The sequence below is a fragment of the Lactuca sativa genome, chromosome 4 (assembly GCF_002870075.4).
Source record: "Lactuca sativa cultivar Salinas chromosome 4, Lsat_Salinas_v11, whole genome shotgun sequence".
NCBI lineage: Eukaryota > Viridiplantae > Streptophyta > Magnoliopsida > Asterales > Asteraceae > Lactuca > Lactuca sativa.
Window position 1 is genome coordinate 160016682 of NC_056626.2, and position 23152 is coordinate 160039833.

General features: G+C 30.6%; 4 protein-coding genes across 4 annotated transcripts; all 4 read left to right on the forward strand.

Moving 5' to 3' along the window:
* Positions 1 to 12725: 12725 nt before the first annotated feature.
* Positions 12726 to 15082, forward strand: LOC111883552 (uncharacterized). Its single transcript, XM_052771013.1, has 3 exons — positions 12726 to 13227; positions 13378 to 14595; positions 14742 to 15082. The coding sequence occupies exons 1-3, from the start codon at positions 12726 to 12728 to the stop codon at positions 15080 to 15082; spliced, it is 2061 nt and encodes a 686-aa protein (XP_052626973.1).
* Positions 15083 to 15268: 186 nt separating this feature from the next.
* LOC111883551 (DNA-directed RNA polymerase subunit beta''-like) lies at positions 15269 to 20088 on the forward strand. The gene is made up of 3 exons (XM_052771014.1): positions 15269 to 15521; positions 15579 to 16202; positions 16545 to 20088. The coding sequence occupies exons 1-3, from the start codon at positions 15269 to 15271 to the stop codon at positions 20084 to 20086; spliced, it is 4419 nt and encodes a 1472-aa protein (XP_052626974.1). The 3' UTR covers positions 20087 to 20088.
* A 239-nt stretch (positions 20089 to 20327) lies between these two features.
* On the forward strand, positions 20328 to 21038 carry LOC128133298 (30S ribosomal protein S2, chloroplastic). Its single transcript, XM_052770474.1, has one exon. It carries the CDS (start codon positions 20328 to 20330, stop codon positions 21036 to 21038), a length of 711 nt encoding a protein of 236 aa, XP_052626434.1.
* A 216-nt stretch (positions 21039 to 21254) lies between these two features.
* LOC128133297 (ATP synthase subunit a, chloroplastic) lies at positions 21255 to 22178 on the forward strand. Its single transcript, XM_052770473.1, has one exon. It carries the CDS (start codon positions 21255 to 21257, stop codon positions 21996 to 21998), a length of 744 nt encoding a protein of 247 aa, XP_052626433.1. The 3' UTR covers positions 21999 to 22178.
* Positions 22179 to 23152: the final 974 nt, after the last annotated feature.

Genomic DNA, 23152 nt, shown 5'->3' on the forward strand with positions numbered 1-23152 from the left:
TGACTCGAGAAAGCGGATTTTCTCGGGATTCTCAGGAATATCGGGAGCACAAACGACCTTCGGGACTTGAGCGAGGAAACCTGGGCTTCGATATCATGTTCACGGAAAACGAGGCAAAACGTAAGAAAGATGAGAGGAATTGGGCCTTTTCTTCGGAACCCTCGCATTCCTTTTATAGGGGTTGGAACTGCCTCGGTACGTTGGGCGTACGCGTGCGTCATGCGTGACCGCCTCCTCGACTGCCTCGGAGCTTCGGATGGGACGAGGCATAGCCTCGCATAGGGGCAACGTGGACGATCCGAGGCCTAGACCTCGAGTACGCTGGGCGTAACTCGGATCGGCCTGGTGACTCCTCCTTCGGATAATACCGAAATTTAATATAAAATTTATATTTTATTTATTTAATAAACTTCAAAAATTCATATCTTCTTCATACGAACTCCTTTTTTGACGTTCTTTATATCCACGCGTAGGTGAGACTACGCTCTACAACTTTCGTTTAGACTCCGTTGGCAAATTTTGAAATTATTTTTATTATTTATTTTTAAAAGGTCGCGGTAAGAAAATTTCGTTAGAAATTCATAACTTCATTATCCGACGTCTGTTTTTGCCATACTTTTTACCGTTGAAAAACCATTGTCGAGACCTTCGATTCTCATTTAGGTCATTCCGGCCAAAAGTCGCTCGATCTCCGTTTCGAGTTTTTAGCTGTCTGTCGCTAAGCCGAACTTGGAAAAATCATAACTTCCTTATACGAAGTCAGATTTTGACGTTCTTTTTACGTACGATCACGGTTTAATGACATCTAACATAGTAGGTAATTAATTAGAGACTTTTGGACATTTTATTTTCGAAGTTAATTTCATTATATCAAAAGTGGTTACAATACTTGACTTTTTAGGTCATTACATAGAGTTGAAATATCGAGTTGTCACACACACACACACACACACACACACACACACACACATATATATATATATATATATATATATATATATATATATATATATATATATATATAGGGCTAAGTTATTTTGTTTCTTACATCTATTGTGTGCTAGAATGCACCAATAGGAATTCAGAAAATTAAATAATTATTTAATTAAATAAATATAGATATTAAATGATTTCCATAATTATATGTATATTAAATGATATCTATAATTAAAATTATTTTTTTATGGAAACTAATTAAATCTGTCATTAATGACAATAATAACATTCTTTTAGAATGACTTCGCATCTAGGTTTTTATATATGAGTTCATATTTTATTTCAGGACTTACTTACTTAAAATACAATAAAGTTGCATGGAATATGAAGAACGGGAGTGTATTCTACTAGAATACACTCTCATTCTGCTGAAATACACTCTTATTCTTCTAGATATGAATTCATTCTAAAAGAATATTATTGTTGATATTAATGACGAATTTAATTAGTTTCCATAAAAATGAGTTATAAGTATGAATAACATTTAATATACGTATAATTAATACTAAATTCCTATTGGTGCATTTTAGCACACAATAGATGTGAAAAATATTTGAACCTACCTCTCTCTCTCTCTCTCTATATATATATATATATATATATATATATATATATATATATATATATATATATATTCTTCACATGTTTTTCCTTTCTGTATAAATCATGCAATTCTATTATTGTTATTGTTATTCTTATTTTGATTATATATCTATATTCTTTTTCTTCTTCTGTTAGTTTGTGGAATATTTTATAGACAAAATTATCATTTTTCTCATACTTAGAAAATGGTCACTATATAAATTAAAAAGGTTTACTATATAAATTAAAAAGGTTTACACAAAATGAAATTTTATGTTCTAATTTGTGTTAAATACTAATAGGCATTCTATATTTTGTTTTTGTGCAAAACCTAAAAGTGCACGAGAACCTTTCTTTTTGTATTTGGTTTAGTACATTGCTATATATTGAAAAAAAGTATGGATGGTTCTAATGTTGGACAACTTTACCCTTTATATCAATAAGAAAGCTAATTCGAAGCTGTTATGGATATAAATTGTAAAGAAGTATTTCGAATCTTTTAATAAGAAAAATGTTTACAACATTATTTACTCTTATGTATATATGTTGGACAAATTTACCCTTTATGTCTTATTTGTAAGTTATATCTTTTATTTTTTGTTAACTAAGGATAACCTTTATATGCTATTGTTTCTATGCATATAATATGTATAAGTGCATAGAAACCTTTTCTTTTCAGAATTTGTTTACTTTTAAAACTACTTTTGATTGATAAAAAAACAATCGAAACAAAAAATAGCCAAAACTATTACATATATTTTTCATCAAATTTATATAAATTTTAATTTTTTTTCAGTGAAATGGGTGATCATAATGTCACTTTGATTGATGATGTGGATGCACTGAGAGACGATTTGACACTAAAAGTTTGTGTCATTAACTTGTGGAAACATATGTCATTCTACAACAAGGATGACATTTGGGCAATTGAATTAATCTTACTTGATGAAAAGGTATCTACACTCTACATATTAATGATTTCTTACACTTAAACACTTAATTACAATTACTTCTTTGTTTATGGCATATAATTTTTTTATAGGGGAGCAAAATCCAAGCTACTGTCTACAAAAAAATGTTTGTATCGATTCAAAAATCTGTTAAAGGATGTGTCGGCTTTTTACATCACAAGTCCAAGTGTTGCATCACAAAAGCCCGGTATTTTCAAATTAACTCCTCAAGATCAAAAACTAACATTTTTCCAACATATTGTTGTTACAGAATGTGCAGAATTTTCTGGAACTAAATTTGGATTTTCATTTGTTGAGTATGAATCTATACTCTCATTTCTACATCCTCAAGATACATCTGTTGGTTAGTTATTATTTATAATTCCCGTTATAAACTAAAATTTTAATTGGTCTTAATTACGCTTATCTAATTTATATTATCTCTTCAAATTTTAAACAACTCTTCATTCAATTGTTTTTTTTATAGATGTTATTGGATTGGTAGTTGCTGTTAGTGAGATGATGAGAGATAATTCAGATGGGTCTAAACACAGGCTAATGATTCACATCCAAGATGCAAGGTATGTTTTTTATATGTTTATATTTGTAGTCTATATTATGTTAAAAAAATGACTTTTAATAAACAATTGTTGACTTTTCAGTGCTTTGCAACTCCGTGTAATTTTGTTGGGTGATTATGCGTAGAAGATGCAGAATTACATAGATAACAATCCACCAAATCAACATGTTGTTGTTATACTTCAGTTTGCACAGATTATTGTTTGGAGAGGTATATTTTTAATTTATCAACACACTTAATCATCTTGGATTTTTATACTAATTATTATTATTTTTATTCAAGATCGTCCAAGTGTTAACACCTACTTTACATCTTCAAAGTTGTTCATCAATTCTAACATTGATGAAATTACTCTCTTCAAAAAAAGGTAACCTATTTTCATATAGGTTTTAATTATACAACATTTCATTTCAATAATACTAATAATGTATACTTTATATAATTTATAGTTTAGATGTGGATGATCGTCCTGATTCGTCTTCAAATACAATTTCAGTTATTGAATCTAAACAACTTTCTGAATTTGATAATTTCTTAGTTAGAACTAAGCTCAAGACTATTGTTGAGATTTTTGAACCCCTCGAGATATTAATTTTAATTTTGTAAACTTTTATATTCATATATCTATTTTCTTGTATTTTCATAAATATCTTTAACTGTTTCTGTTTCAATGGTTTGCAAATATCGTTTTATATATATTATATAATTATAAAATTATATATATAAATAGTTTTCTATATACGAATGTAATATAATAACTATATCTCTCTATTTATCAAAATGAATTTTTAACATGCAAATATTAAATTTGAAATGTACCTGAATAATGTTGCAATAAACTTCGAATAATGAATACGATGTTTCCTCACAAAGGTGAAATAATCATCAATTTAATGTTTGAAAGATACTTTTACCTGATAAGAAAAGATAAACAAAATTACTTAAATAAAACTTATAAAATAATAATATACTATAAATAACAACTTTTTCATGCAGAAAAACTATTTCATTATAGTTGGCACTATAAAGGGGATATTGCAAAATGAGAGATGGTTCTATCCCGCATGTACAAACTGTAGTTACTGTGCTCAGGTTAATGATGCAAAAGATGATACTAATGTTCATCAATCAAATGCAAAATCAATTTCTTATGAATGTCATAACAGAAATTGCACAAAACAACAACTTCTGTTGTACCGAGGTTATTCTTTCTACTATAATCATACAAAAATGTTTTTTACTCCATGTATATTAACAATATATTTTGTAAACCTATTATAGATTTATGATACCAATACGTGTGCAAGATAACATCGGGACTATCACCTTAACAATGTTTGAAAAAGAAGGAAGATATCTTTTGAAGAGTTCAGCAAAGGAGTTGGTTAAAAGAATGACACAGGTCATTTGAATATTTTTAAATGATTATTAGGTTTTGTATATATGAACTTGCACCAAGTTGTATTTATATTATTTTTCGTTGCAGAGTGGAGTAAATTTTATCCAGGGGAGGTTAATGCATTGAAAGGTTTGAAATTGGCATTCAAGATTTCTGTTACAGATTTCAATGTGTTAAAAAAACTAATCAGTATGGAATTACTAGAGTCAGTGATAATGTTGATATAATTGAACAACTCGAAAACAAGTTTACTGATTCACAGGTAATTAATTTGTTGATTATTGTTTTTTTGCAGACTGGTATAACACAATCTCTGGATATTGGTTTAGGCGAATTCGAATCTCAAGATAACAGAACTCTAAAGGTTTTATGCATGTTACATTATATTAATATATTATAAAATAATACTTCGATCTAAATAACGATGTTGTATAATTGTTTATTTAGGATGCAATTTTTGGTACCGACGACAACATAACTCCTTCAACTGTTGATAAAAACTCAGCAACAAGCCCAATGAAACTTAACAACACAACACCCGTTTTCAAATGAAATCTGGAAGAAGTCTTTAATAAAGAATCGAATGAAAACTTATCGTCCTCAAAAACTCCAAAAGTATCTCCAGATGGTCCAGGAAAACAGTTGTTGAAGGTGAAGTTGGAAAAAAGTGGCTAACTCGGCTTTTGTGGTTAATTTGGAAATGAATTCTTTTTTGGAATTTCATGAACAATTTTATGTTTTTTTTTTTTTGCATGGTGGTTTTAAACTATATTGGTTTCATGTTTTAAGAATTCTGTTTTTTAAGGTTAAAACTTTGGATTCTATCATTTTATTTTTAAATGGTTTGTGATGCTATATTTGTATAGCATGTTATGAATAAATATTTCCATATTTTTTCTTATACCATCATGTCTTTCCATCTTTATTTGGTTGTTTCTTAAATACAGAATCATACATTCTATACATTATATATGTAATGTATAAACAAAAAAACAATGAGTTATAAGGAAGCTAAAAATACCAAATAAAAAAAAGGTTTTCAATATAACAAGGGTGAAAAAGAGCATGATAAATATGACCAATATAAAAAAAATTCATGCATTATGGCTCTATTTTTTTATAAAAATAAAACTAAAATTTGCAGGAGCAGCCAATATACTGAATCTAAAAATACCAAATATTTTAGTAAGTTGGTTTTATTGAACTTTTTGGAAGCATAATTAATGATTACGTTTTATAAATAAAGAAGGACATAAATAAACAAGTCGATATTAACATGTGTATTAATCAAATGTAGGTTGCTATTACTTGTAATATTAATTTATTATTTTATCTTATTCAATCATTATACTTTGTCCATGATAAAAAAATTAATTTTCCAAGTGTCATTTTCACCCATTTTCTTAGAAAATTATTCCCTCCCAAAGACATAAAAAAGTCACTCAAATTCAAATTAAATTCAATTAAATATAATTCATGATAATATAAAACTAATTTTTGTTTTGAAAATCAATCTTAATCCACCCGTACCTTCTTTGACGAATCCACACACTCTCCTACTAATCAGTAAGTTTGTTTCCATATTATGCCTGCATTAAAATTCATTTTAAATAAATTAAGCACCATATCGCATAAAATCAGCAATGGTATTTGAATCAATTTATCAATTTCCAAATATATCTGCATCATAATAGGAATTAAATAAATTACAAAATTAACTTCAAATGTTTTTTTTTCTACTTATAAATATAAACCCGTAAATTCGTTTCCAACATTTGCCTTTAAGCATCTACTTCGTATCAGAGCCTTAAAACACTGCAATTCTTGTAAAGTTATTCTTATTCTTATTCTCATTGTGTTCCTTTCTTTATATGGTTATGTTTAGAATCACGTAGTGGAACCAAAAATCATTTAATTTTTCTCATAGTTGAACACATAACTATAAAATAATAAACGTGACAATATATTTTCTTTTTTTTGCAGATCAATGGCTGCATCAAATGTTACTTTAATTGCTGGTGTAGATGTTCTAAGTGATGATTTAACATTCAAACTTCGTGTTATAAACTTATGGAACCATCAATCATTCTATAACAAAGATGAACTTTACTCAATTGAATTGATCTTAATAGATGAACAAGTATACTTATAAGATATTAAGAATTATTCTTTATAATATAGCTTACAATGACCATTTTACTTATTATTGCCAATTTATATCATACTTCTTTTAGGGAAACAAAATCCAATCAAATGTCTCAAGGAAAAACATCTACAGATTCATAGATATTCTAAAAGATGGCCATGCATTTTACATAAAATCTCCAATCTTTGCATCAGAAAGGATGGGTGGTTTGAGGTTAACTCGTCATCATTATAAACTTACTTTTGTCCATAACACTATTGTTACGGAGTGTCATGACTTTTATGGACCTGTGTTTTGTTTTGAGTTTGTTGATTATCAAAGTCTTATCTCATTGGTACATCCTCCAATGATATCAATTGGTTAGTTCATTTGAATATAGTTTAATTATCAACAAATTTTATGTTTTAATAAAATATTATGTATTCACATTCACAACAATTGATATGTTTGATATTTGTTAATTTTTGTAGATGTTATTGGATTACTGGTTGGAATTGGTGACATGTGGCGAGATGATGCAGACGTGAACAAACACAGACTCATCATCCAAATTCAAGATGCAAAGTTTGTGTAGACATATATTTATTTTGATCACTTATAATATACAAGAATTTATCTTTTTTACTTTAAAATTTTATTTTTCAGTGGTTTGCAATTATATGTTGCTTTGTTGGGTCATTATGCTTACACAATGCAAAACTTTATCGATAACAACGTACACAATCATCGTATGATTGTTATCCTTCAATTTGCAATGCTTAAAGTTTGGAGAGGTAAATTTATTTTCTTATTAACCTTTATTTTATAATAATAAAAATAACAGCTATATTATTTATTTTTTAGGTCGTCCCACAGTTAATACGTATTGTTCCGTGACTAAGCTTTTCATTGACACTGACATCGATGAAATCAATGTTTTCAAGAAGAGATAATTTATGTTTTATCATTTTATTTCTACAGTTAGCCTTGATGTCAATCATATTACTTAACTCTCTTCCTAATAACAGTTTAGATGGAGATGATCCCCCTGATTTGTCATCGAATACACATACAATTACTCCATCTAATCAAGTTTGTCATCATGATGATTTCAAACTTAATTTTCAGTTCCAGAGTAATGTTGATGTTTGTCAACACGGTAAAGAGATTATGAAGGTGAAATTGGAAAACATTCGCTAACTTTTGATTTTAAGATCAAGTTTGAAAAAATATGTTTGTTTACATTAATAAACTTCAGTTTTATTTTACATTCTTGTAGTTTTATATTCTCTTTGGAATTTTGAAACACTTATTTAACAGCATTTTTGTTTTTGTTTTAGTGGGTTTCTTAAATAATTTATGTTTTATACAAAAACTATTTGAAAATTTCGATTTCCATGAACAGACACACAAATAACAAATAGAAGAACATATTGAACCACGAATTTAAAAATAAAGATTTTTCAGGTTTATTTTGAGGGTAAAATGGTCGATTAAATAGATTAAACATTTTTACATCTATTTTAAGTTTTCATAGTTGAATTATAAGGATGTTAACTGAAATAATTTATACATATTAGATTGGATAACGAAAATGAAGGAACTTAGGGGAAAAGAAACATATGTGTAATTGACAAATTATGTTTCTACTTTAATGAGATAGTAATTGAAATTTTTTTTCCATATCATGCCCCTGATCTACTGTAGTGTGAGTTTAAATGACCAAAAGGGCATTTTTAATATTTCATTTCGCAATATTCCTGCCGAGGGAAAATGCTATGAAATAGCTGCGGAATTAAATTCACAAATAAATGATAGTTTTCTTATTATACATATTCTACATCAGTTTCCTGACCTTTTAGCAATTTTGTGTTACATAAACTACAGAATAACCCTATAATTGACAGAATGTTCACTTACCATCTTATTATATGGGTTACATAATTATTTTCATATATGTTGTAATAAAACAAAGCATTGTTAATTTTGGGTTACAAATTAGTTTTAAAGAACTAATTACCCAACATGTTATTGTTATTTGAGTTTTTAGTTGTTAAAAATAATGTCATTCTTTTTGTCCATATAAGAAAAGTATGCAGATTTGTGGTCTTATATTCTAATTAAATATCATAAAGATCCAGAAATATTAATAATTTGACAAAAAAAAAAATAACTATAACCGGATATATAAATAATGGTTAATTTTTTTTAATTAACAATCAATCATGATTTACTTTGCCAACTTTAACTATGTCATTGAATCAAATATGCAAAAACGAAGATATAAGTTTGAACAATACTTTTTGTAATTTGATTCTGGAAAATAATATAGGAAAGCATATTCATTTGATGCCATTCATAGATGGTGAATTAGTATTTCAATAGGACCTCAATTTATATATATATATATATATATATATATATATATATATATATATATATATATATATATATATATATATATATATATATAAACACTAATATGATTTTTTATTGTAAATGCTAATTCAGTAATCAAATATTCAAATACATTAACATTAATATGAGTTTGTCTCACGTTTTGCATATATTTAACCCTAATATCTGGCAAATCTTTTAAAAAATTGCAATCTAATTTCGGAAGGTATATAAAAATATATTAATAACTTATTTACTCATATTAATCAGAATAACATTTGAACAGATTTAACACTAACATCTACCAAATTCGAATTTCAAATTTTCAAACTATTACGCAGAAAGTATGAAAATCATAATTTCATTCAAACTAAAAGTTACCTGATTGTCTCTCCAGTCTTGACGTATTTTGAATTTCTCTTCATACCACTTCAGTTTTCGATTGGTTCTTCAAAAGACATCATTTCTGCACAAAATAACTCAGGTATAATTTCTTCCAACTAATCTATGTTCTGTACATATATTTAGATAAATTCTTACCTTAAATCATCACATCTCCAAACCCTAATCATTCGTACCTTCATTATGTGACTTCTACCTCATATATTATCGATAAAAACCGACTATTCGGTTCAAATCAGATTTGTTGGTTGTATATTACTTTATGCCTTCATCGATACCAATGGACAAACTTCTATAGATTTCCGAAATTAATACCTTAGAGTTGTTGATCTTGATTGCTGAGATATTGATTTTGCTATAACACTGTTCTAGGTCTTCATTTCTATTACGACAAAGGGGGAAAAGGGGATTATTATGATTGCTTTTCGTGTAGGTGGGTTTCTTGTTAAACAATAAGGAGTAATTACTATTTTTGTTTTAAATAAAAACAATAAAAAGAAATAACATTTATTTTTCTAATTTTTCTATCAATAATATTTAAATAGTTTAAATTGGTGTATATATATACCCAATTAATATTAAAAGAACTATAATTTAAATAATAACCTCGAAATTTATACTTATATGTTGTATTTATTAAATTGTAATTTAAATTGACATAAACTATTTAAATTGTCATTTTATCTCTTATGCTCAACAATTTATTAAGTAAACTTTATTTATATATAATTAAGTAATTTTATGATTTTGAAATATCATTTATTTCGTATTTGATTAGCATTCAATTCATCAAATTAAGTTTAAACAAATTACATAAGCTATCAATCGTATGTAACATTTACTATCAAATTCTTAATTTTCTTTTTCAATGTACTTTGTTATTGTTATTATGTATCGAACAAGAATATGAATGCAACGGACGCTAGAGAAAGAAGAAAAAACAGAAAGTTATATTTGGATAACAAAAAATCCAAAAAACATCGTACTACATCATCCTCTCATCATACACCTAATGCACATGCTATTAATATTAGCCAATGCGGTAACCTTCTTTCTTTATTTTGCATTTATAATATGTTTTATTTATTTATTTTAGTTTTAAATATATTATGTATATTTTTTTTAAAAAAAATAATTAAAATATATTTGCACTTAATATAAAAAAATAGACTTTAAGTTGTTTTCTACTATTTTACAGTTCAAAATAACGTTACAGAATCTACAAACGCTAAAGAGAGGAGAAAAGTTAGAAAGTTGTATTTGGATAATAGAAAATCCAAAGTGTTACTAAGCACATCAACCCATCAAAATTCCTCTGTTACACATGCTTCTTACATGTCGAATAATGGTAATTATATTCGTTTATTTTACAATTGATGTGCAGATATAAATATTATATAAAATTTGCAACACTCTTTAACTTATAGTATTTATAAAAAATAATATTTTTCTATTAGTACTAACCATTTTTTCTAATTATATAATAGATGTCTTAAGTTGTCGTGTTAGATTAATATCTACACATAACTATACAAACGTTACCTTAGACAAGGAAAATATAAATTCAGCCAAATCATATGTACATCAAGATACAAATATTCATCCTCCTTCAAATGGTACGTACTTCTATATACACAAATTTAAGAATATATGCTTCGCATTTATATAACTCATAACAATTTTTAACTTTCTAATTTGTATTTTAATCTTATCAGGCAACTATATTTTCAATAATAATGTTCAAACATCACTATCTATTGATAAACATAATTCAATGTTTTACATTGGCATGGCATCCACTAATCGTTCGAATATAATTCATAATTCTCCTTCAACAAATTTAAATCTTAGAACTCCATTTTCTAACATTTCAAACGGTATGCATAATTAAATATACGAAATGTGAAATGTAAACTTTACTTTTATATAAATCATAACTGTTGGTAACGTTGTAATTTGTATTTTTATTTTATCAGGCAATTATATATACAATAATAACATTCAAACACCAATATCTATTAACAAACATAATTCAATGTTTGGGAATGCCACGACATCCAGTAATTATTCGACAATGATCCAGAATTCATCATCAATCAAGTTACCAAGAGGAAAACATCAATTAAAAAGGAAGACTCTGCATATAACCTCTATATCTGTGTTTGACTTGACATTAGATGAAGAAAGTAATGATGATCATATTGTGGAAGATAAATTGCGCGGTATATCAAAAGGTGATCATAATTCTAATAGTTTTAATATTATTTAAAATTATTAAATAATGTATTGTTTATAATCTTTATATTTTTTTAATATTTTTTTTTCATTCAACAGATTACTTGGATCATGGAGACGAAATTGTTATATGTCAGATTTGTCATGCAAAATTATGGGTAGATGAATCGCTTAGAGGGCAAAAAAAAGGCAATACGTCTTATTCCCTATGTTGTGGTTATGGCAAAGTTGAGCTACCACCCTTAAAAGAAGCACCCTCATCTTACAAAAATCTTTACCGTTCCGTAGATTCTAAAAGCAAACACTTCATGAAGAACATTCGACGTTACAATTCAATGTTTTCATTTATATCCATGGGAGGCAAAGTCAATTCATCCATTAACAGAGGTAACGCACCATACATATTAAGACATAGCGGTCAAAATTATCATAGTATGGGAAGTCTTTTACCTACTGGTGGATCAAGACCAAAATTCTGTCTGTTATACATATATGATACGGAGAACGAGATTTCAAATAGATCGACAAGTATTGGGTATATTTTTACAATAACTTTAATAAACCGTTTCAGTTTTATATTTTCTTTACTAACATTAAATAATTTTTTTTAATATTTTTAGTGGACCAACGAGCAGTTCTACATCAACTACAACAACATATGATCTCCAGATTATAGAATTTTTGAAGGTTATGTTAGATTCAAACAATGCGTTGGTCAAGTCTTATAGGATGGTAAGAGATAGTCTGCATAAAAATCCTGGTGCTAACTTGAAGTTAAGATTAATCGGAAAAAGAGAACAAGATGGAAGGACATATAACTTACCAACTTCTTCTGAGGTAGCTGCTTTAATTGTCTGTGACATTTGTGATTCAATTGAAAAAAAAGACATCATTGTTAAAACCTCATCAGGATTAGTAAAGCATGTCATTGAATTACATCCTTCTTACCTTGCTCTTCAGTATCCATTACTATTTCCATAAGGCGATGATGGTTACAGAGTTGACATCCTTTATAGAGGTATTACATCTTCAAGTAACAGCAAGCGCCCAACCTGTACAATGAGAGAATTTTTTGCTTACAGAATTCAAGATAGAGATCAATCGTTCTCACTACATCTTAATGCAAAAAAGTTATTCCAACAATTTTTGGTTGATGGTTATACAATGATTGAAAGCGAGCGATTATTTTTCATACGTAAGCAATACAAAATTCTTAGATGTGAGTCTTATGAGAATCTGCGTAATCACCAAGCACGTGGTAGTACAGATATTTCGAACGTTGGTCAACGTGTGATTTTACCTTCTTCATTTACCGGTGGTGCACGTTATATGATGCAAAACTATTTGGATGTCATGTCGCTATGTAAATGGTTTGGATGTCCAGATTTTTTTATAACCTTTACGTGTAATCCAAAATGGCCAGAAGTTCAAAGGTTTCTTAAGGACACTCCACTTCATCCTGAAGATAGACCGGATATATTATGTAGGTTATTTAAGATAAAGTTGGATGTATTTATTAAAGATTTAAGGGAAAATGAAATTTTTGGCAAGATTCAAGCAGGTATTTTAAAATTATACTTTAATATATATATATATATATATATATATATATATATATATATATATATATATATATATATATATATATATATATATATATATACCTTTTAAGTTTCTAACTTCTATTTTATGTGTATATTTTTACATGCAGTGGTTTATACAATTGAATTTCAAAAACGAGGTCTGCCTCATAGTCATATATGCTTGTTTATGCATTCTGAATACAAGCTTCCTACAGTTGAATATATCGATCCCATTATTTCTGCTGAGATTCCAAATATCGAAGAAGATCCAAAATTATATTCACTTGTAAGGGATTTCATGATTCACGGTCCATGTGGAGCTGAAAATTTGAATTGCCCATGCATGGTGGACAGAAAGTATTCTAAAAACTTTCCAAAGCAACTCTGTAATCATACTTTAGTTGATTCAGATGGTTTTCCCTTATATAGGAGAAGAAATGATGGAAATTTTGTTGAAAAATCTGGTGTTCAGTTAGATAACAGAAATGTTGTTCCATACAAAAAATATCTATTGAAAAGATATCAGGAACACATTAATGTTGAATGGTGCAATCAGGAATCTTCTATAAAGTATTTATTTAAATATATAAACAAGGGTCCTGATAGAGCGACTGTTGCTATGGAGCCAAACAATAATGATTCTGATAACAATGATGCAGTGGATGAAATCAAAGAATACTATGATTGTAGATATATATCTGCATGTGAAGCATCATGGCGGATTTTCAAATATGATGTTCATTATAGGTATCCTGCTGTGATTAGACTACCTTTTCATCTTCCTGGTCAACAACAAGTTGTATATGAGGCAGACGATGATATTGAAGATGTTCTTGACCGGCCTTCAGTTGCTTCTTCAATGTTCACATCTTGGATAAAGTGTAATGAAATCATTAAAGAAGCACGGAAACTTACATATCTTGAATTTCCTACAAAGTTTGTTTGGAAACCTAAACTTCAAATTTGGAAGCCAAGGGAAGTTAGATATTCTATTGGTAGAATTCACTCGGTTTCACCTAAGCTTGGCGAAGAATATTTTTTAAGAATTCTTTTAAATAAAGTGAAAGGTCCAAAATCCTTCGAAGAAATTCGCACAGTCAATGGTGAAATATGTTCTTCTTTTAAAGATGCATGCTATAATCTGGGCCTTTTGGATGATGACAAAGAATACATCGAAGCAATTAAGGAAGCAAGTGTTTCTGGATCTGGTTTTTATCTATGTTTCTTATTTGCTACGATGTTATTGTCCAGTAGTTTGTGTAAACCAGAGATTGTGTGGGAAAACACATGGGAATACTTGTCACATGGAATTCTTTATACTCAACAAAAGAGATTAAAGTCTCCAGGTATTATACGTTTATTCCATTATTATTAAAACTATATCATATAAATTTCCAATATGCACTCAATTACATTTTACGTCCAACTTAATCTCTTTTTTAGTATGTTGTAAGTAATATAGTAATGTTCCTGTGTTTATAACTAAACAAAGATCAAATTAAAAACTTGACTTTGTTTGAGATAGAACAAATTTTACTCCGAAACAATTCCAGTCTCAAGAACTATAGAAGGATGCCTTACCCAGATGCTGATTTGGTTTCATCTTCAAACAATCGTTTGATAGCCAAGGAGCTAGATTATGACATACCAAATTTGAAGAATGAGTTTGATCACCTCTTTGTTTCATTAACCGACGAGCAACGCAACATTTTTATTGATATAATGGCTAAGGTTAAAAATAATAAGGGAGGTGTATTCTTTATTTATGGTTATGGTGCAACGGATAAGACATTTCCCTGGAAGACAATTTCTGCAGCAATTAGATCCCAATGAGAGATTGTTTTAAACGTTGCTTCAAGTGGGATTGCTTCATTATTATTGACTGGAGGTAGGACAACACACTCTCGGTTTAGTATTCCCATAAATCTTACCGAGGATTCTTTTTGTAGAATAAATCCAAAGAGTGATCTTGCGAGTTTAGTAAGAAAAGCTTCATTGATCATTTGGGATGAAGCACCCATGGTACACAAGCATGCATTTGAAGCTTTAGATCGAACTTTGCAGGATATATTAAGATTTGTCGATCCTACAAACTCAAATATTCCATTCGGAGGGAAAGTGGTTGTTTTTGGAGGTGATTTTAGACAAATTCTACATGTTGTTCCGGGTGGCAGTAGACAAAATATTGTTAACGCTTCTTTAAGTTCTTCGTATTTATGGCAACAGTGCAAAGTCCATAAATTAACAAAAAACATGAGGTTAACTGTTGGAAGTGATTCATCTGCTGTTCATCGAATAACAAGTTTTTGAAACTGGCTTTTGGACATAGGAGAAGGTAATCTTGGTGGTCCGAATGATGGTGAAGCAATTGTTGATATTCCAGAAGACATTCTCATTAATGATCCATGTGATCCTATTCGTTTATTAATCAGTTTTGTATATCCTTCCATTCTTGAAAACTTCAACATTCCGGGTTATTTTCAAAAAAGAGCAATACTTGCTCCCAAGAATGAAGTTGTCCAAGAAATAAATGATCGGTTGCTAAAACTCATTCTTGGAGAGCAAAAAGAATATTTAAGTTCAGATAGCCTCTGCCAATCTGAGTTTGTCCATGATCAGTTTGATGCAAATTTGTACTTATCTGATGTTTTAAATGGTCTTAAACTCTCAGGTATGCCAAACCATAATCTCATTTTAAAAGTCGGTGTTCCAGTTATGTTATTGAGAAACATTGATCAGAAAAATGGCTTATGCAATGGCACTAGACTACAAGTCATATCTTTGGGCAAACGAGTAATTGAGGCAGTTATCATATCTGGAAGTAATATTGGAAACCGAACTTTCATTCCAAGAATGTCTTTAACTCCTACTGAAAACAAAATCCCATTCAAATTCCAAAGAAGACAATTTCCATTGGCTATATGTTTTGCAATGACAATTAACAAGAGCCAAGGTTAGTCTTTATCGAAGGTTGGATTGTTTCTCAAGGATCCTGTTTTTACACATGGCCAGTTGTATGTTGCTTTATCTAGAGTTCAAAGTAGAGAGGGATTAAAATTGTTAATTTTAGATAACCATGGTAGACTATCAAATAAAACATCCAATGTCGTGTATAAAGAAGTTTTTAGAAATTTATAAAAACTTTGTAAAACTTTATTATTTATATGAATTTATGTTTATGTTTTATTTAAATTTATATTGCATTATAAAAAATGATAACTTTCTAACATATATACAAATACAAATTGTTGATTTCAAATTCAAACCATTATCATTTCATAATTTCAACCATCAGATGCAGGATATCTCACGCGCAGACTTGTTGAAGTAGTTCAACACATTGTTGTACGTCGAACAGATTGTGGCACCGTTCGAGGTATTTCTGTAAGTCCTCGAAATGGAATGATGACGGACAGGATTTTTATCCAAACATTAATTGGCCGTGTATTAGCAGATGATATATATATAGGTTCGCGATGTATTGCTACTAGAAATCAAGATATTGGGGTTGGACTTGTCAGTAGATTCATAACTTTTAGAGCACAACCAATCTCTATTCGAACCCCCTTTACTTGTAGGAGTACATCTTGGATTTGTCAATTATGTTATGGCCGGAGTCCAGCGCATGACGACCTGGTCGAATTGGGAGAAGCCGTAGGTATTATTGCAGGTCAATCTATTGGAGAACCGGGCACTCAATTAACATTAAGAACTTTTCATACCGGCGGAGTATTTACAGGGGGTACTGCAGAACATGTGCGAGCCCCTTCTAATGGAAAAATAAAATTCAACGAGGATTTGGTTCATCCGACACGTACACGTCATGGACATCCTGCTTTTCTATGTTCTAGAGACTTGTATGTAACTATTGAGAGTGAAGATATTATACACAATGTGTGTATTCCGCCCAAAAGTTTTCTTTTAGTTCAAAACGATCAATATGTAGAATCAGAACAAGTGATTGCTGAGATTCGCGCGAGAACCTCCACTTTGAATTTGAAAGAGAAGGTTCGAAAACATATTTATTCTGACTCAGAAGGCGAAATGCACTGGAATACTGATGTGTACCATGCACCTGAATTTACATATGGTAATATTCATCTCTTACCAAAAACAAGTCATTTATGGATATTATTAGGGGAGCCCTGGAGATACAGTCTAGGCCCTTGTTCGATCCACAAGGATCAAGATCAAATGAACGCTTATTCTCTTTCTGTCAAGCCAAGATATATTGCTAACCCCTCAGTAACTAATAATCAAGTGAGACACAAATTTTTTAGTTCGTATTTTTCTGGTAAAAATCAAAAAGGAGATAGGATTCCTGATTGTTCAGAACTGAATCGAATGACATGTACGGATCATTCTAATCTCAGATATCCGGCCATTCTCGACGGTAATTCTGATTTATTGGCAAAGAGGCGAAGAAATAGATTCATCATCCCACTCGAATCGATTCAAGAAGGCGAGAACCAACTAATACCTTCTTCAGGTATCTCAATGGAAATACCCAGAAATGGTATTCTCCGTAGAAATAGTATTCTTGCTTATTTCGATGATCCTCGATATATAAGAAAGAGCTCGGGACTTACTAAATATGAGACTCGAGAACTAAATTCAATCGTCAACGAAGAGAATTTGATTGAGTATCGAGGAGTCAAGGTATTTTGGCCAAAATACCAAAAGGAAGTAAATCCATTTTTTTTTATTCCCGTGGAAGTCCACATTTTGTCCGAATCTTCTTCCATAATGGTACGGCACAATAGTATTATTGGGGCAGATACACAAATCACTTTCAATAGAAGAAGTCGGGTAGGCGGATTGGTCCGAGTGAAGAAAAAAGCAGAAAAAATGAAACTGATAATCTTTTCTGGAGATATCCATTTTCCTGGAAAGACAAATAAGGCATTCCGATTGATACCGCCAGGAGGGGGAAAACCAAATTCCAAAGAATACAAAAAATTGAAAAATTGGCTCTATATCCAACGAATGAAACTTTCCAGGTATGAAAAAAAGTATTTTGTTTTGGTTCAACCTGTAGTCCCATATAAAAAAACGGATGGTATAAATTTAGGAAGACTTTTCCCGCCGGATCTCTTGCAGGAAAGTGATAATCTACAACTTCGAGTTGTCAATTATATCCTTTATTACGACCCAATTCTTGAAATTTGGGACACAAGTATTCAATTAGTTCGGACTTCTTTAGTGTTGAATTGGGACCAAGACAAAAAAATCGAAAAGGCCTGTGCTTCCTTTGTTGAAATAAGGACAAATGGTTTGCTTAGATATTTTCTAAGAATCGACTTAGCTAAGTCACCTATTTCTTATACCGGAAAAAGGAACGATCTGTCGGGTTCAGGATTGATCTCTGAGAATGGATCAGATCGCGCTAATGTCAATCCATTTTCTTCCATTTATTCCTATTCCAAGTCAAGGATTAAAGAATCCCTTAATCCAAATCAAGGAACTATCCATACGTTGTTGAATCGAAATAAGGAATCTCAATCTTTGATAATTTTGTCATCATCCAATTGTTTTCGAATAGGCCCATTCAACGATGTAAAATCTCCCAATGTGATAAAAGAATCAATCAAAAAGAACCCCCTAATTCCAATTAGGAATTCGTTGGGCCCGTTAGGAACAGGTTTTCCAATTTATAATTTTGATTTATTTTCCCATTTAATAACCCATAATCAGATCTTGGTAACTAACTATTTGCAACTTGACAATTTCAAACAGATTTTTCAAATACTTAAATATTATTTACTGGATGAAAATGGTCAAATTTATAATCCCTATTCATGCAGTAACATCATTTTGAATCCATTCCATTTGAATTGGTATTTTCTCCATTACAATTATTGTGAAGAGACATCTCCAATCGTTAGTCTTGGGCAGTTTCTTTGTGAAAATGTATGTATAGCAAAAAAAGGACCGCATTTAAAATCGGGTCAAGTTCTAATTGTTCAAGTTGACTCTGTGGTAATACGATCAGCTAAGCCTTATTTGGCTACTCCAGGAGCAACTGTTCATGGACATTATGGGGAAATCCTTTACGAAGGCGATACATTAGTTACATTTATATATGAAAAATCAAGATCTGGTGATATAACGCAAGGTCTTCCAAAAGTGGAACAGGTGTTAGAAGTGCGTTCGATTGATTCAATATCGATGAATCTCGAAAAGAGGATTGAGGGTTGGAACAAATCTATAACAAGAATTCTTGGAATTCCTTGGGCATTCTTGATTGGTGCTGAACTAACTATAGTGCAAAGTCGTATCTCTTTGGTTAATAAGGTCCAAAAGGTTTATCGCTCCCAGGGGGTGCAGATACATAATAGGCATATAGAAATTATTGTACGTCAAATAACATCAAAAGTTTTGGTTTCAGAAGATGAAATGTCTAATGTTTTTTCGCCCGGAGAACTAATTGGATTGTTGCGAGCGGAACGAATGGGACGCGCTTTGGAAGAAGCGATCTGTTACCAAGCCGTCTTATTGGGAATAACAAGAGCATCTATGAATACTCAAAGTTTCATATCCGAAGCTAGTTTTCAAGAAACTGCTAGAGTTTTAGCAAAAGCAGCTCTCCTGGGCCGTATCGATTGGTTGAAAGGCCTGAAAGAAAACGTTGTTCTGGGGGGGATGATACCTGTTGGTAGCGGCTTCAAAACACCTTCAAGCGAACCTAACAACATTCCTAACAACATTGCCTTTGAACTCCAAAAAAAGAATCTATTAGAGGGGGAAATGAAAGATATTTTGTTCTACCACAGAAAATTATTTGATTCTTGCCTTTCAAATAATTTCCATGATACACAAGAACAATCATTTTTTTAGGATTTAATGATCTCTAAGAGCAGATTCACCCCTTTCTTTTATCTTTTATAAAGGATCTGTTGGTCCAGTCATTTGATTTGGTAATAGTAATCAAAAAAAATAACAAATAGAAAAGAATAATGGCTTGGGCTGTGTATCTACGCCAATCTATGGTATAAAAGAAGGTTCCATCGGAACAATTATTTATTTCAGGGTACCTCTCTCTTTTTTTTTTCAAAAGGGGGAGGCAGTGTGGGGAGAAATGACAAGAAGATATTGGAACATTAATTTAGAAGAGATGATGGAAGCAGGAGTTCATTTTGGCCATGGTACTAGGAAATGGAATCCTAAAATGGCACCTTATATCTCTGCAAAACGTAAAGGTATTCATATTACAAATCTTACTAGAACTGCTCGTTTTTTATCAGAAGCTTGTGATTTGGTTTTTGATGCAGCAAGCAGAGGAAAACAATTCTTAATTGTTGGCACTAAAAATAAAGAAGCTGATTCAGTAGCATGGGCTGCAATAAGGGCTCGGTGTCATTATGTTAATAAAAAATGGCTCGGTGGTATGTTAACGAATTGGTCCACTACAGAAACAAGACTTCATAAGTTTAGAGACTTGAGAACCGAACAAAAAACAGGGGGGCTCGACCGTCTTCCGAAAAGAGATGCGGCTATGTTGAAAAGACAATTATCTCATTTGCAAACATATCTGGGTGGGATTAAATATATGACAGGGTTACCCGATATTGTAATCATCGTTGATCAGCACGAAGAATATACGGCCCTTCAAGAATGTATCACGTTGGGAATTCCAACAATTTGTTTAATCGATACAAATTGTGACCCCGATCTCGCAGATATTTCGATTCCAGCCAATGATGACGCTATATCTTCAATCCGATTAATTCTTAACAAATTAGTATTTGCAATTTGTGAAGGCCGTTCTGGCTATATAAGAAATCCGTGATTAATAATAAGATAAATAACTTATTTCATTTCGGAACCTTCATAGATTTATCGAATCGGTTACTATTTCTGAATCTCAAAAATAGAGATAAAAATAACAAGGAATAGAATTTGATTAGTTGGTATTCAAAATATATGATTCAAGTAGTCAAGTCGAGAAAGAGATGGTTGAATCAAAATAATTTTGTTTAAAATTCTATTTTTGTCAGAGGGCAATATGAATGTTCTATCATGTTCCATCAACACACTAAATGGGTTATACGATATATCCGGTGTGGAAGTAGGCCAACATTTTTATTGGAAAATCGGGGGTTTCCAAGTCCACGGCCAAGTACTTATTACTTCTTGGGTTGTAATTGCTATCTTATTAGCTTCAGCCACTCTAGCCGTTCGGAACCCACAAACCATTCCGACCAGCGGTCAGAATTTCTTCGAATATGTCCTTGAATTTATTCGAGATGTGAGTAAAACTCAAATTGGAGAAGAATATGGTCCTTGGGTTCCTTTTATTGGAACTATGTTTCTATTTATTTTTGTTTCTAATTGGTCAGGCGCCCTTTTACCTTGGAAAATCATACAATTACCTCATGGGGAGTTAGCCGCCCCCACGAATGATATAAATACTACTGTTGCTTTGGCTTTACTCACATCAGTGGCATATTTCTATGCGGGTCTTAGCAAAAAAGGATTAGGTTATTTCGGTAAATATATTCAACCAACTCCAATTCTTTTACCTATTAACATCTTAGAAGATTTCACAAAGCCCCTATCACTTAGTTTTCGACTTTTCGGAAATATATTAGCCGATGAATTAGTAGTTGTTGTTCTTGTTTCTTTAGTACCTTCAGTGGTTCCTATCCCTGTCATGTTCCTTGGATTATTTACAAGTGGTATTCAAGCTCTTATTTTTGCAACTTTAGCTGCGGCTTATATAGGTGAATCCATGGAGGGCCACCATTGACTAGTTTTCTAAATAGTCTTTTTTTAGTTTAACCTAAGGCAATGTTGTGTGGCTAAAAAAAATTGACTTAGGGAATGAAAATACCCAACTACACTATATATGATCTAGAGTAATAGAAAAAAAGATTACAATAAAGATTACAATATTGATATTAGAGTAGAGAATAAAAAAAAAAGGAAAGAGATCTCAAAGATCTTTTTCCTAAAATTCCCGTTTGGTGCATTTATATCATAATCATACTTTCCCCTCAATGAATATTGAGTTTAGATTGGTCATCGAATCCGAATATGAACTATTCGGAGTCGTAATTTGACGAAGAAGTCTTGTACGATGTGTGATTAAATAAAAAAAGGATGTTCTAGAGAACGATTCCCCCTTTTCAGTTGATTTTATTCAACGATTGACCAAACGAAAATATTAATAAATAATAAATTGTACGAACTTAGATCAATCAAATCAATTTCTATGCAACGATTCGGCCCAATCAATTTATCCATTTATTATCTTATCAATTTAGGTTGCGTGATAATGATAAAGAAAGGGAAAGGATAATTTCTAAAAAAGGGGATTTATAAATGGTTCGTAGAGGCGAGGTCGAACTAGGTATATGGAATTGAATGGCTATAAGTTAACTCTTGTCAAGGGTTAGACGCATCCTTATCAAATCAGCTTGAATTAAAGATTAGGGAAGAGTTGGTTTACATTGTGGAAGAAAGACATGTATATGTGATATTAGATATTGACTAGTTATATATGAGCTAAAGATATATCTAATTTCCCCTACTAATCGAATGTGAATGTAGATGGGGATTCTATATATATAAGTCCTTCTGTCTCATCTGTGACTGTGAGTTCAATGAATAAACGGATGAAGTCAATAAAAAAATCGAAGAATTCAAAGAGCGTTTCGGGACAAAGAAACGGAAAAACTAAAGTTGTATGGATTCACAAAGACTTTCTCGAGAGAAACTAAAAAAGAGATATCAAAGTCGTTTTGATGATTCAAGAATGTTATTACTTAAATTCAAAGTTCGTAGTTACTTCGACTGTATGAATCGTAGCAATGGAATCATTAAGTCATAGTTCATTGGTTGAATGTATCATTAACCATTTTTTTTTGGTACGAGGAACTTATCATGAATCCACTGATTTCT